General features: G+C 39.3%; 1 protein-coding gene across 1 annotated transcript in view; it reads right to left on the bottom strand.

Annotated features, from left to right (window-relative positions):
* Positions 1–5,948: 5,948 nt before the first annotated feature.
* The window catches only part of LSM12 (LSM12 homolog), a 32,812-nt gene continuing 24,152 nt past the window's right edge, over positions 5,949–14,608 (bottom strand). Inside the window, exons 3-5 of the mRNA XM_072646069.1 lie at positions 12,067–12,176; positions 10,794–10,920; positions 5,949–7,578 (exon numbers count right to left, since the gene is read on the bottom strand). Of these exons, the coding sequence (XP_072502170.1) occupies positions 7,486–7,578; positions 10,794–10,920; positions 12,067–12,176 (330 nt within the window). The 3' untranslated portion in view covers positions 5,949–7,485. The remainder of the gene's footprint in view (positions 7,579–10,793; positions 10,921–12,066; positions 12,177–14,608) is intronic.

The raw sequence follows: 14,608 nt of genomic DNA, 5'->3' as shown, positions 1-14,608 counted from the left end.
TTATACACTTGGCTATGATCATGCAGATCAGTGGTGTCCATTTGAATCCCCTGTGCAGCCTTTAGGGCAAGTCACTTTATCTCAATGGGAATCTCATTTTCTGGTAAAACAAGGGAGCTAGGCTAGATAATCTCTATGGTCTCTTATAGGCTGAAATTCAAAACATGAAAAACTGAGGGAACTTGAGGTGTTTATCCTCAAGACGGTTTAGAAAAATACATTTTTGGTAGCATTTTGTGACAATAAAGAAAAACAAAGTGGTGCCACATCAATTGGGGCATGGCTAAAAAATATTATGATATATGAATATAACTGTAATCCAGTACTGAGCCATATGATTAAATAAGAACTCAGAGAAACTTGAAAAGATGTGCATAAATAGATGTTAAGTGGAATGAGCAGACCCAGGAAAAAACTTATAAGATAACCAGAAGAGTATAAAGAATATGACTCTGAAAGAGTTCAAAACTCTAATCAATGCAGTGATCAATGGTCAATTACAACTTCAGAAGACTGAAGATGAAATATTATCTCCCACTGCCTGGGAGAAATGGACCAGAGGCGCAGAGCAAGATATTTGTTTAGCTCAATTATACTTGTTATTAAAGTTCATAATGGAACATAATCAGGGCAATTTTTCTTACTACTATGTTAAATGTAACATGTACTTTTGAAAAACCAAACTTCATAACAAATTCACTGTCCCTATTTTTTTTCTATTTGTATAATGGAACATTTGTGTTTGTTTATGGAGGGAAAGGGAGAGATCTGTGATTCCACAGGAATGCCCAGATTAAGAAACTCTATTTACCAATACAGGTCAGCATCTTTTCTGTAACTTTATACTCTTAGAGAGTTGCTTAAGAGTACTGGGATGTTAAGCAACAACTCACACAGCTACTTTGTGACAGAGGTAGAATTTGCACCCAGATTTTCCTGGCTCCAAGGCCAGCTCTGTATCCTCTACACAAGTCATAAAAAAGATAATTTTAACCTAAGACACAACAGTCTACAAATATCTGGAGGGTTCTCATGTGGAAGAGGAACTGAGGGAAAATTTGGAGATCATCTAATCCCACTTCCAGCTTTTACAAATGAAGATAGTAAGGCCTAGAGGCCAAAGTCACACAATTATTTTAGAGCAACCAGAACCAGAAGCCATGACTCCAACCCAAAATTTCTCTACTAAAATGCCTCCCAAACTAGTAGTCAGCATATCAGAAAAAGCACTCAATTTGAGCGCTGGGTTCTCCCACTCTCTACCTAGGTGAGCTTGGGCCAGTCCTTTTATCTCTCTGAAACTTTTTCCTCAACTAGAGAATGAGGAGGTTGAACTATATAACCTCTGCAACCAAAAGTCCATCCACATCTCCACCTCTCTCCTGTTTCTGGCAAGGAGCTACATTTGAGCTGTCAGGAAACCTGGGGTTCATTTATAATGCTGCCATTAACTAGATGGGTCATGTTGAGTAAACCAAAATCATAGTGTCTTTTTCCTTTGAGCTGCTGTCATCCACTCATCTTCAACATTTTCCCCCAAACCTTTTATAACCAGAACTAAGACTTTTCTTCCTAAAAGCTCATCTTATTCAATCTAGGTCCTGTCACTCTGGGCCTTTTCAGATCCTTCTGGGCCCTGGTACTGTTACCTACTACTTTGAGTTAACACACTGAAGAGCCCTCTCTACCTTTGTCATTCATATTGGTATCCAGGTCACTGATTATAAATAAAGTTGAACAAAACAGAGTCAAGAATAGACATGTTCCTCCAGATGGACATCTAGTCATTAATCACTCTTCAGGTTTGGTGACAGTGCACACCTCTGGATCTTGTCCACAAAGATATTTTAAAAAGTATGTCCAATGTCTTACTAAAATACAGATATTTGCTAGGTCTGTATGATAAGGTAATCAGTGTAATTCAGTGTAGCCCTGGAGCAAGTCACCTCTCCTCTCTGGGTCTGTTTCTTCATCTACAAAATGAAGAAATTAAACCAGTTGACCTTTAAGTCCCTTCTAGATCTAAATCTATTGTTTTATGAACAGTCAGTCAATTCATCCTGTAACAAAAGGAAATTTGGTGTGACTTGTTCTTAAGGAACTCATGCCAGGTGTCAGTTCCTACTATTCTTCCTGAGTTGTCATAAACCATCTTTAAAAATTTAGTCTACCTAAGAATTCTGCAGAGACTGCGCATCAAGCTCAGTTTCTAGAACCCCTTGCTCAAAACACATGGTACTGAGGACAGTTTCAAAATCACAAATGTTAAGTTCTTTCAGTATCCTGGGATAGAATCAATAGGAATTACAGATGCAATGATTCAAATACATTTAAAGCAGGTAGGTATCTTCTTGTTATCTCCTCACTTACCTTGGGTTTCAAGGCTCAACTCACTATTTTTACCTTCTCTAGTTTGAAGATGATTAACTTGACAAAAATACAGTACATCTCCATTATCTGTTAACATTGCACCTTCTGCCCCAAATAGTAAGCTTTTCCCTTTTCTCGAGCTTCTTGATCACAATATACCCTTAAAGTTCTTCTGTTGTTTAGGCATTTTTCATAAGCCTCAAATCATCCTGGCCTTACTAAACCTTAGTTATATGTACCTCCTTTTGTCTCTGTACATAGCTTATTAAAATCCCGAGAGCTCCTTGTGCAGCCACTTCAGTTTCTTAAAATGTTTGCTCCTCTTGTTCTTTATCAAGACCATTCATGACTGCCACCAGCACAACTTTGTTTTCAGGTAGCTCACACCTATCTCCAGCCTTCTTCCTTCTTCAAGTTTCTAGTCATAAGTTCACAATTCTCTGAACTTCTAAAATCTGCTTCAGGCAGGGGACACATTAATAACTGCCCCCAACATTTTGTTCCTTTACTGCTATGGCCTCTAAGATGATAATCATATTGTCCCAAGGCTCCCATAAATTTTGTTTCCCCCACCAATTCTTCCCTATTGATTAGGATTAAATGAACCAAAGTAGCCCCTATTGCTTTTTCTAACCTCCTAAGGGGTGGTTTCAGAGATCATGCGGCAGCATCACCTATCATAAGCAGTCAAATACCCATGTTTTCCCGATACACCAACTTTAGTGATGGTCTTGGATTTACCCTTGTCTAGCATTGGAGGTATCAAATTATCAGCAAGGGAGAGAGCTGGGGTGAGGGTAGAGGGGTAGAGAATGGGTTGGGAAAACTCAAGGATAAGTAGACAGAAGGATACCTTTCCCTTATACTTTAGTTTAAGCTCAAAAAAACAAATAAGAGCATCTCTAATTCAATATGATTGATTTGGGGTGGGGGAGGGTAATCTCAGGATACTACATTTCATTCCTGCTACTTCCCAGCCTGAGATGAGATGCTCCTTATTTCCATCTCCTCCTTCCAAATCCTCACTATGGACATTCCCCAAGGTGCCATCCTTAACTCTTGGCTTTTCTAGTCTTCCTTTCCATATAACTTATTTTCATTAGCTTTACCTTATAACCCAAATTCTAATCCCACTGCTTCAAAGTACCAACTGACATTAACTTACCATGACCTCAAATTTTAAATGCACGAAACATATGTTCCCACCCTAATTTTCCCTTATGAATTTGTCTACGGTGAAGCATATTATCAGTCTATGAGGCTTAAAACTTCCCATATATTTGACTTCTGCTTTTCCTTCACCCTCTAAATCCAAAGAAAGAATAATCATCCATCGTTCCTTTTTAATGTCTATCAAATCTGTCTTTCCCTAATCAATAAGACCTGATTTTTTTCACTAATCTCCTATTCTATAGGTATCTTGCCTTAAGTTTGCATAATTTTTTTTCCTTCTCTTACATACTCTGCATATCCTTCATACACAAAAATGTTGCTTACTGAACCAAGAAAATACCTAAGGACAACAATGTAAATGAAAACCACACTAAAAAAACAAAACAAAAAATACAATATGGATTAAATGCAAGAACCAGTTACACAGAATCCTTTCCTTCCCTTCCCCAATCCCAGTAAAAAGATGGGGACTATAGTTGCAGAATGTTACAAAAACTGTCAAATGTAGTCAATGTGACCATTTTCTTTAAGAATTTCTTTGTTACAAGAGAAGGATTATATAGTAGGGGAAGTGTGGTGAAGTACAGTGGGATGTGACAGTGATAAAGAAAACAAAAAAGCAACAATGTAACATTTTAAAGAGTTACTCCTTTCTCTCCCCTACACAAAAACTTCCAATCATTCCCCATGACGGGTTGGATCAAGTACAAATTCCTTTGTGTGATATTTAAACACGCTGACAATCTAGAACCCAGACATACCTTACCTTCAACTATAAACCCCCTCTTCCCTCCCAGCCAAGACTACCTCCTGATCTCCCATCGAGGACTTGAATATCCCTGATTTTTATGTGGTTATTCCCTCCCCCAAAGCAAATCACAACTTCTCTGTGAAGCAGCAAACTGTCTTCAGAGTGGCTGTGGCCAAAGAATTCATTAGTCTGTGGCCAGCCCAATGATAACCCTCTCTGAGATTACCAGCTCAACTGGTCCTTGAAACATGTAGTCTTTTAATAGGAACCAAACTTGAAATCTCTGGAACCCAGCAGGCCTGCCAAAGTTTCAGATCTAAGACTATAGCTGCACTTCAGGGCCCCAGGGCCACCACCATGAAACGAGATATTAGAGAAAGACTCTTGTGAAGCATTCATCAAAACATCAGACTTTTTTCAATCAACACACATTAAGCAAGCAGAATTTGCATCAAATACTCTCTCCTCTAGTCCAACCAGACAATGCTTACCCAGATTCCAAGTTCAGCACAAGCCCCATCTGAACTTGGTAATCAATTTCTCCTTCCTCTTCCTCATTACGATTTCTACTCATAATATGTTAAAATCTGTCTATATCTTGTCCCCCTAATGTAATCTACAATGAGTTTTTTTGGTTTTTTGGGGGAGAATTTGAGGGAGAAAAATTTGCTTCCCTGGTTTCTTCCAGAGAGCACCACAATGATAGAACACATAACATTCCATAATAATTGTTAAGTGGAAAAAAAATTCTTTGGTGAGAAAGGACAACTAAGAGAAGGTAGGTAAAAGCATCAAATTCCTTCCTTTCTGACTTAAATGATACATCATGGTTGAAGAATGATATCAGTCTCAAATTATTCCCCTAAGGGACTCCAGCCCTATATTCAGATCTGTCTCACCCTTTCTGACTACAACTCTATCATTCCAAACAGGAAAGACGTAAATGATTACTTACCTCAGGCTAGACCTCTATGGAAGCCTAATCCCTGTCTTTAGAAAATTATGCACTGAACCATCGCAGAAAGTTCTACCATCCTTCGGAAGAAAGATGCCACAATCTACCTTGGTCACCCACTCTAATGTCAAATATAACCCTAGCAAAGGTATTTCCTGAGTTCAACCTTAAATCTTTCTTGTTGAACAATTCTTTATATATCCTCAATGAAAATGAAGAAAAACTAGTTGGTCCTTAAAATCCTAAAAAAGGCTTAGGAAAAAGAGCTTTCTTCAATACCTCCAACTTTGCCCCTCTGAACTAAAATTTCCTCTTCCCTTTTAACTCTTTTACTTGATTTTCTGACCCTCCCATCAGCCTTTTCATGTTTCTATTATGGAATTCAAAATGGAAGCTCCAAGTTCTTAAAAACCAAACAGCAATTACACTTGGAAGACTATTTCTTGGTTCTTATGGGACACATAAATACAACCCTTTGTTAAATAACTTAAACAAAACACAGCTATACTAGTGTGTATATACACAGCAAACTTGTGAAATGCTCTCAAATCATTTTCTCCTTATAATCAGACATTATACACTGAATATCCAGAAAGATTCTGAGGAAGGTAGGAGGGTTATCTACCTTGTTAAATCACATCCCCTTCACTCCAATCCCCTCCCTAACCCATGGCACACGCAAACCCACTGAGACATAGCTGATGGTTAAAAAATTTGGGTTTTATTGTTTTTGCTAAACAATACTAAAAAAAATTATTTTTGAAGGCAGGGCTTGAATTATTTAGTTTTGATCCATTTATTTAAAAAAAAAAGGGGGGGAGGAGGAGGGGAAGAGATCATGGCCAATTTTTTTTAAAACTAGTTTCACCCCCAGACTCTAGCCAGTTTCATGGATGCTACACACAACCCACTCTGTGCCTGATGGAAGAGTGATAGCACACTCTACCCAATATCATTGCCCTGAGGTACATGAGGAAGGGAATGATAGTTAATTCTCAGCAAGTTAACCATAGCCAGCCAAACCAGTAGGCTAAATTTGAGAAACACTTAGGTTTTTTAGATTATTTGCTGAGCACAAACTCTCATTAGCTAGTAAAGGGAAGGAAAGAGGGAGTTGGAGATTACTCAAGATTTGCCTGGACCAGAAAATTTGGGTGCAAAGTCAGGAAGAGAGAAACCAAAGGGGTAGGGATAATCTAGGGTGGCATGAAGAGCCTTATTACCCCAGGTCACTTGTCCTTCTAGCAGGAGAGATGAAATATGTCATGCAAGATGATCCTTGCAGAGGACAAGAGAATCAACAGTTGTATCGAGTGTACCAGGGAATATTGAGATCTATTTCTAGTACCATGAAGTGGGGGTAAAGGGAGAGAACCCTAGAGTTTCAGGACACAGGAGAAAATCCAGCCCAAGGAAGCAGCTAGAACACACACACTTAAAAAGGTAAGATACTATGAGTCCTCCTTCCCTCAAGTCCTGCATTCAGTCTACACACACCTGACTCTCCAAAGGCTGGCAAGAGATTCTGGGACTAGGCCAAGTTGGTTGCTTTGCTAAGGGGCTTACTTTTTTGGAAGGGTAGGAGGAGTAGAGGTGGGTTGGGCCATGATCTAATATAGAGACCTGCAAGAAGCAGAAAATATTTAGAGAACATTTTAATATATATTTTCATATATATATTTAAAGATAAGAAAAATAAAACTAATTCAAGCCATGCCCTGTGCAAAAAAAAATTAAAGTGAGGCACCTATCTGCTGTTCTGGCCTCAACACAAATATCACAGTCAGCTTGTTATTTTTATTTCAGAACGGAAGATGTCAAAGTTTCTCCCATTTGCTCAGAAGGCAAGTATAACCACTTATAAAAACTGAATGGCAGGGAACAGAGTAGGAGAAGAAAGTCAAGGGTGAAAGGACAAAGAGGAAAGGATACAGAGTATTTTCAAAAATAAAATTAACAAGATGACTGTTCCAGGAGAGAAAAAAGAAAAAAAACATGGTAGACAAAACAAGTCTGTTAGTCAAGTAATGATTCAACTTTTAAATTATTCTCTCGTTCTTTTGTTGTTTTTTGTTCAAGTCTAAGGTTTGGAATTGTTAGCCCTTCATTAAAAAGAGCTAACGGGAAATAAAGGAATTCCCTCCCCTCCCCCGGCCTGCCTCCGATGAAGACGCCAATGTCGCCTCCCTCCTGTTGGATGTTGAAAGAGTCCCCCAAGTGTGCGGGGTGTGGGGACTCAGGATGACAGAGCGGCCTCCTTCTGTGTCTGCTGTGCTTGTGAACGCTGCATTACCTTTTGGCTTTCCACATCTCTAAAATGTTTCTCAACCTGCAAAAAATCAGCAATAAGGAAGGGGATGGAAAGAGGCAACACCTCCCACAGATTTTGCTTAAATACTGTTGCTACCCACAATGGACTGACTGGTCAGCAACAGCTTAATCAGATGGATTAATTCCTGCTCCCTTTACCCCAAAGGTGAGCAGGAAAGAGGAAAAACATTTAGTGCAATTCCAGTATGCAACTTCATGGAGAAGAACTTGAATCTATAATAATCTATATTCAAGAAGAACTTGAATCCCAAATGGGAGATACATTCTCTCATTGCCACAATTACTACTACGGATACTCAAAGAGTTAGCAGTGTCTTGTATTTCTATCATGCTTTTTATATCCACCCTTTCATCTGACCTCCTTCTAAGAAGGGGCAGGAGTTCTTTACAAACAACATAACTATGATCAGAGAAGTTGGGTAAACTTGTCCTAGGTCACATGACAAGCCACCAGCACAGCAGTAACTAAAACTTCACACTGCCAATCCAGGTCTTCTCAATATTCTGTACCCAACCCCACACCAAAGTAACAGTGTCAATTCAGAAAGCAAAAGAACATGACTTAGAACAATGCTGGTTGTTCAGTTCAATTTGACAGACATTTATTATGCAGGTGACTCTGTGCAAGGCTCTGTGTTAGGCACTGACAGATACAGGCTTATTTCCAGTGGATTCTAAATAGCACAGAAGATGACAGGTAGACAAATCACTAGAATACAGACTAGATGAGGTATTACAAAAAATACAGAAGAGAGGTACAAAGTGCTGTGAGAAAACTAAGGAGGAAAAGATTATTTCCACTGGAACATGAGACAGGAGTACTATTTGGAAGGAGGACATATCCAGGGAACACTAGCCCAATTTGAATCAAGTAAAGAGTATTTTAAAGAATACTAATAAGAGATGAGGCTAGGAAATCTTGAATAGCAGGCTAAGCAGTTTGGACTTCATTCAAGTGGCAATGGAAACCCACTGAAATTTTTGAGAAAGTGATAAACTATATTAGGAAAACTCTGGCAACAAAACTCAATTTGGATATAGAAGGTAGGGGGAAGGGGAAACTAGTTAGGACACTAATACGATAATATATGGGAGAGTTGATCTAATGTCAAGGAGTAGCAACTAATACTGACCATTCCAAATATAGAGGAAAGAGCCAGCTACTTGCTTAGCCCAAAAGAGCTAACAGTTTTGCTCAGGCAACAAGGATTTATTAAGCATTTACTATGTGTCTATCACCTAAGCACTAGAAACAATGGGATACAAAGAAAGGTAAAAGACGGACCCTGACCTGAAGGAACTTATATTCCAACGAGGGAGACAACACAAATAACTACATACATACAGATATACATATACAGCATAAATGGAAGGGACCAGGAAAGGCCTCTTACAGAGGATGGGATTTCAGTCAAGTCCTGAAGGAGGCCAAAGAAGACAGGAGGAAGAGGTAGGGGTTCCAGTTAAAAAGACACAGAGTCAAGAAATGGAGTATTGTGTATGAGCAGTAGTAAGTAGACTACTTATACAGTCAGTTTTCCTATAACTCGACATATGTGCTTCTAAAAAGCATTCTGCTATGAAAAACTGAGCAATAAAAACTACAGGGCTTCATGGGGAAAATGGTTTTAGGGGCACAACACTCAAAAATCTTTTGTCAATGATCCATAATAAAAGGATAGAAACCTAATAAACTGTAGCACAGTTTTAAATACATTAGTTAACAAATCCAAAAATACTACAATAAATGGCCTGCAGCTGTCCTTAGCCTCCAGCTGCTGCTATGCTAAGTGACCTACAAGACAGGCAAGGCAAAAATCTAAAAGGGGGGTGGAATGGGGTATGATATGACTCAGAGGCCGTGGCACAAGACTAGGGCATGGGAGGATTGAGGGCCAGCCTTCCTCCACCCACAGTTCCTAGTGCACCATATACAATAAATGTGACATTTTACTTTGAAAAAAGTCTGATGCTTGTTTGGGGAAATGGGCATTTGAAGGGTGGCAGCTTGTGAGTAATTGTGAAGCAGTGCAATTTTCTTCATTCTTGCTATTTCTCACATATAAACAAACTCAAAATTTGAGTTATGCTCAAAATGCTCCCTAATGTATCAGTTACACTGCACAAATTCACATTTTCAAACAAGTATTATAGTAGAATTGACTGTAACTGAATCAGAGTTGGTAGAGAGGAACATAAGGTGCAAAAATAGACTGGAAAGGCAGGAAGTGGTCAGGTTACAAAGGGCTTTAAAAGCCAAACACTGGATTTTATATCTGATCCTAACTGAGGTAATAGGATAACATTAGGATATACTGCAGGAGGAGCAATAAGGACACACTTGCTTTTTAGGAAAATCACTTTGGCAGCTAAGTGGAATATGGACTAAAGTCAAGAGATTTGAAGGAGAGACCAAACAAAGGGCTATTGCACTAGACCTGGCATGAGGTGATAGAGACCCACACAAGGGTGGTGGCTGCATGAGTGGACAGAAAGGGAAATATACAAGAGATGTTGTGCAGGCCACAAAACAATACTTGGCAATAGATTACATGTGTATGGATTAAGTGTACAAGAGATATCCAGGATGACACTGAGGTTGCAGGCTTGGGTGATGTTGTCTATTTAATTCCTCCTGTTTCTTCAAGATCTGCTCACAAAGGCTTCCCTGACTTTCCCAGCTGGCCATAATCTCCTGTATCTGAATTCCTATACATCTTCATTCACCCCTCTAATTACCCTCTCATGCCCTACATTAAAATTATTTGTGTTCACCTCTGAAAATCTTTCCTACTAAACGATAAGCTTTGTAAAGATAGTAAGATAAGGTTCTTCCTTCTGCATCTCCACACAGCAGCTAGCACAGAGCATTGCACACAGCAGCCACTAAACACTGATTGAATGAATGGATGAAGACAGGTTTAATGGCACCTGATCTGATCTCAGTTCCACATAACAGTGGATACCATAGAGCTAATTAAGGAAACAAAGAATTCTCTTCCACACATAGGTTCTCACTGAACCCCTTAAGAGCTGCTTATCACTCGGGTATTTATAAAGAATGTGTGTCATGAAAGTAAAAAGCATAACACAAGATTATCTTAAGCAGCACAACATGCAAAAAAACATGCAAAAGCAGCAGCTGATATTTTACGACATGATTCTGCCATGAAGTAGAAGATGAATGCTGAGGGTTGCATTCTTTGTACTTACTATTTTTCGTACGTGGCTCAATGCACTCCCTTCTTTGCCTTTACAGTTTTCCACTTGATAAGGAGGTGCAATAACAACTTCTTCCATTACTACAATGTTTTTTTCTTGCCATTTACAGTCCTTAATGCTGGGAGAGGGAGAAGAGAAAAGGTGAAATCCTACTTCATCATCTCAAGCATACCACATTCTCTACGCCTAAGGACATCACCCTAAAGGAATGGGCCCAAGAGATGCCAGAGTACTAGATACAACTATGTAAAGTAAGGGATGGCTATTAAACAGCTGCTCACCACTATACATTAAAGTCTCCTTCACAGGGGATATGCACCTTACATGAACAAAGGTAACACCAAACAAACAAAAGTGAGGCTCAGGGGAGCCACTCTACAGTCAGAGTGACATGAAGAGTGTTAGAAAATTGTGTTCCCCAGAGAGACTCACTTGCCTGATGGTTGTAGACTCAGAATTCCAAACCAAGCTCAGGTTCAAAGAAAAGCTAGACTTGAGCTGCTGGATCCAACTTAGCAGTCCAGGGAGTCCTGGAGGGAGACAATTTCTCTCATAGCAAAATAGTTACAACTCATACTTGATAAATCTAGCTAGTCTGGCCATCTGCCCTGTGGCCTGGCCTTCTTAAGTATCAGATGACTGGACAATGCACCAGGACTACATGGGAGTCCTAACAGAGGCTCCTTCACATACCTGTAAATGCTCAGATTCTTAAAGCTTGGCCTCATGACAACAGTAATGCCAGCTGCCATCTGTGAGTTCAAGCCCTGGCATTTAAAAGGGGCAGGTGAAGATAGCATGAAAGGAGAAGGCATGATATTTCATTTTTTCAACAGGCAGAGAACCCAGTGGAATGTCAAATGACTTAAGCTGTGGCAAAAGGTCTTGTTGGAACAGTAACAAGGGTATTCCCCTTGATAGAGCAATTACAGCAAAATCTGTACTTCTCTACTTCCTGTGCTCATCAAAAGAGAGAGCAATAATGAGGGGAGAAGGGAGCAGTTATCATGAGTTAACAAAAAAAAAACCCAAAACCCAAAAGCTTCTTTTGTCCTGTTGGGGAAAGGGATCGTAAAAATATAAAAGAAAAACTTAGATCCCCAAGATCCTGACCTGTGGGTCACAAGACCGTCTTTTAAAATCTGGATAACCTAGAAGACTGAAAATTGATGGCATGGCTAAGCATCTGACAATCACCTCTGGGAAACAGGAAAAAAAGAGAAGACAACCAGTCTCCACCCACTCTCCTCCTGCAACAACTTACGTCTTATGAATGGTCTGGAAAAGCTGTTGTCCCTCCAGAGAGACACCAGCACTAATTGCATAGGCCTGGCTCAGCTTCTCCTCTTTCTCTGTTCGAGCTTTGCTGGCAAGCTGAAAGATAAAAAGAACAGAAAATTTAGGAAGACTTTTGGTTCAGTTCTTCCCACTAGAAACAAGTAACATGCTGAAAAAAGTCAGAACTAGACTAAAGAAGAGAGGCTAAGAAAGCGTGGCTTAGGCGGTCCATTTCCCCCAACAAAGAAAACCTAAGCAGGCAACTTTGCAAGAAGAAGAAAAAAAAAACCCTCATTCTTAAGCCAGAAATAGTAGTTGCTTCTCAGTTTTGATCCTTAAAGTTGTAGTGTAACAATACAGTAGCCTTCACATGTAAAAATAGGGGCCTATGAAGTCCCCTTCTAGGCAACTCCATAACTTGTGTTCACATGAAGAGGCCTGAGTCCATGAAACCATTATTACCCACTTATAACCATTATAAAACACTGGTTTATAAGACAAACAAAAATCCTTCAATGATGAAATAAATGGTTTGGATTCCACTATTTCTGTACCACGTCTATCTTCCAGTGGAAAAGAAACTAGAGTAGAAACAACACACAGTACAGATAATTGCCTCTTGGGACAGTTCTACCTATATATGAATTATCCATATTTTCAATCTAAGGATAATTTTCCCTAAACAGATTCCCTAAAAAGATTTTTGGCCCTACCTCCATACTATCAGCCAGTGTAGGATAAGTCCTCAAAGTGCAAAAACTCACTTTAATATGTCAAAACAGATCTGGAAGGTCAGTCTACCAAGAAAAAGTTATGTTTTTAAAAACACATAATTTTAGATTACTTCTGATTTTGCATTACTTCCCTCACTATTCCCCTCCATATTTATAAAGCACTTAGCACAGTGCCTGACACATATTAGGTACTTAATAAATCCTTTCTCCTTCCCATTAATGTGGCTAAGCAATATTTAACTATTGATACTAGTAACTATTGATACTGGTAAGCCTACTAAGGCATACAAAGATTGTTCTTCTCATCTTCAGAATATCAACTTATTAAAAGACAGGGAAGCTGTATCTGCATTGTGCACACAGTACCTCAGAGATTAGAATCTCCAAATATCACAAGGCACAACTGGGAATACAATTTCATTATTCCAGTCTTTCTTCAAAAGTACAACTCTGGCACAATCATAAAAGAGCAAAAAAAAAAAATCAACTAAGATATGTAATTCTTCATAGCAAAGCGAAATTTAGCGGTGGTAATATGTTAAGGCTGTCTGACATGCAGATTCCTTTAGAAAACAGTAATCCTCCGGCTTCAAGGAACTAAACACACTGCCCCACTGCCTCCAATTGGAGTTTCAAAGGCCAATTTATTACACTCCAGAACAAGGGGAAAAGTTCTGCCAAAAACCTTTAAGCTACTTCTTGGCCTCATCAATTTGGGTACACACGTGACATTCCAAGCTGAAAGAAATAGATGGGGAACAAAAAGAGGATAAATACCACCGAAGTTCTCAGTCTTTTCACATAGTACCTAAAGCACCTGGGTAGTCAAAGACTTGGCAAGACTGTACCTATATCTTTTCAAGTCATTTTGTACTATTTTTGACCCACAGAAAAGGACCTTTAAAGAGACAAGCAAACAAGGTAGATGCCACTCCATAAGGCCTTAGCAAAAACAGCAGCAAGAGAACTCATAACCTCTGAAACATTTTCTATGGAAGGGATGCTGATAGAATATTTTAAGCAGCAGTAGTCAAAATAGTCTTCAGTCACTAAGACAACCCTCTTCACAGAGGGAGAGATCCATTCTGCTGGACTTTCCAACCAGCCTCTTGGAGCCAGAAGACTTCAGAAAGGGAAAGAATAAAGACATAAAGAAGGGGAAGAACAGAAGGACAGCAAAGCTCCAGAGTAGGGCTCCCTGACACCCCAGTATAACTAGAAGGGGGGGAGGGAAAGAGAAGTACAATTGTGCAGATGTCTGCCACATTAGCAAGCAGAATCAAGTCTCTCATTTTCAACAGTCCAAACTTCCTTCAAAAATGTTTACTGCAGGAAAACAAAATCACCCAATATTGGACCAGATGAAAGCTGTTTCTGACACAAATATGCTGACTATATAATTTGAGTGCTCAGACTAAAATGTATGTAGTCTGCAGGGACCAGTTAGCAGCCTGAAACCACTAGAATCCAGCCTGTTCAGAGACTCTATCCCAAGCACGTTTAAGAACGCTAGCAAAAAAAAAAAAAAAATGTCTCCCCAATTGATAAATGGTCAAAGGATATGAACAGGCAATTTTCAGAGGAAGAGGTTAAGGCTATCTATAATCATATGAAAAAATGCTCTAAATCACTATTGGTTAGAGAGATGCAAATCAAAACAACTCTGAGGTACCACATCACACCTATAAGATTAGCAAACATGACAGAACAAGAAAATGATAAATGCTGGAGAGGATGTGGGAGAGTTGGAACACTAATTCATTGTTGGTGGAGCTGTGAGCGCATCCAACGATT

The sequence above is a fragment of the Notamacropus eugenii genome, chromosome 2 (genome assembly GCF_028372415.1).
Source record: "Notamacropus eugenii isolate mMacEug1 chromosome 2, mMacEug1.pri_v2, whole genome shotgun sequence".
In the NCBI taxonomy this organism is placed as follows: Eukaryota; Metazoa; Chordata; class Mammalia; order Diprotodontia; family Macropodidae; genus Notamacropus; species Notamacropus eugenii.
This window is presented reverse-complemented; position numbering and strand designations above follow the sequence as displayed.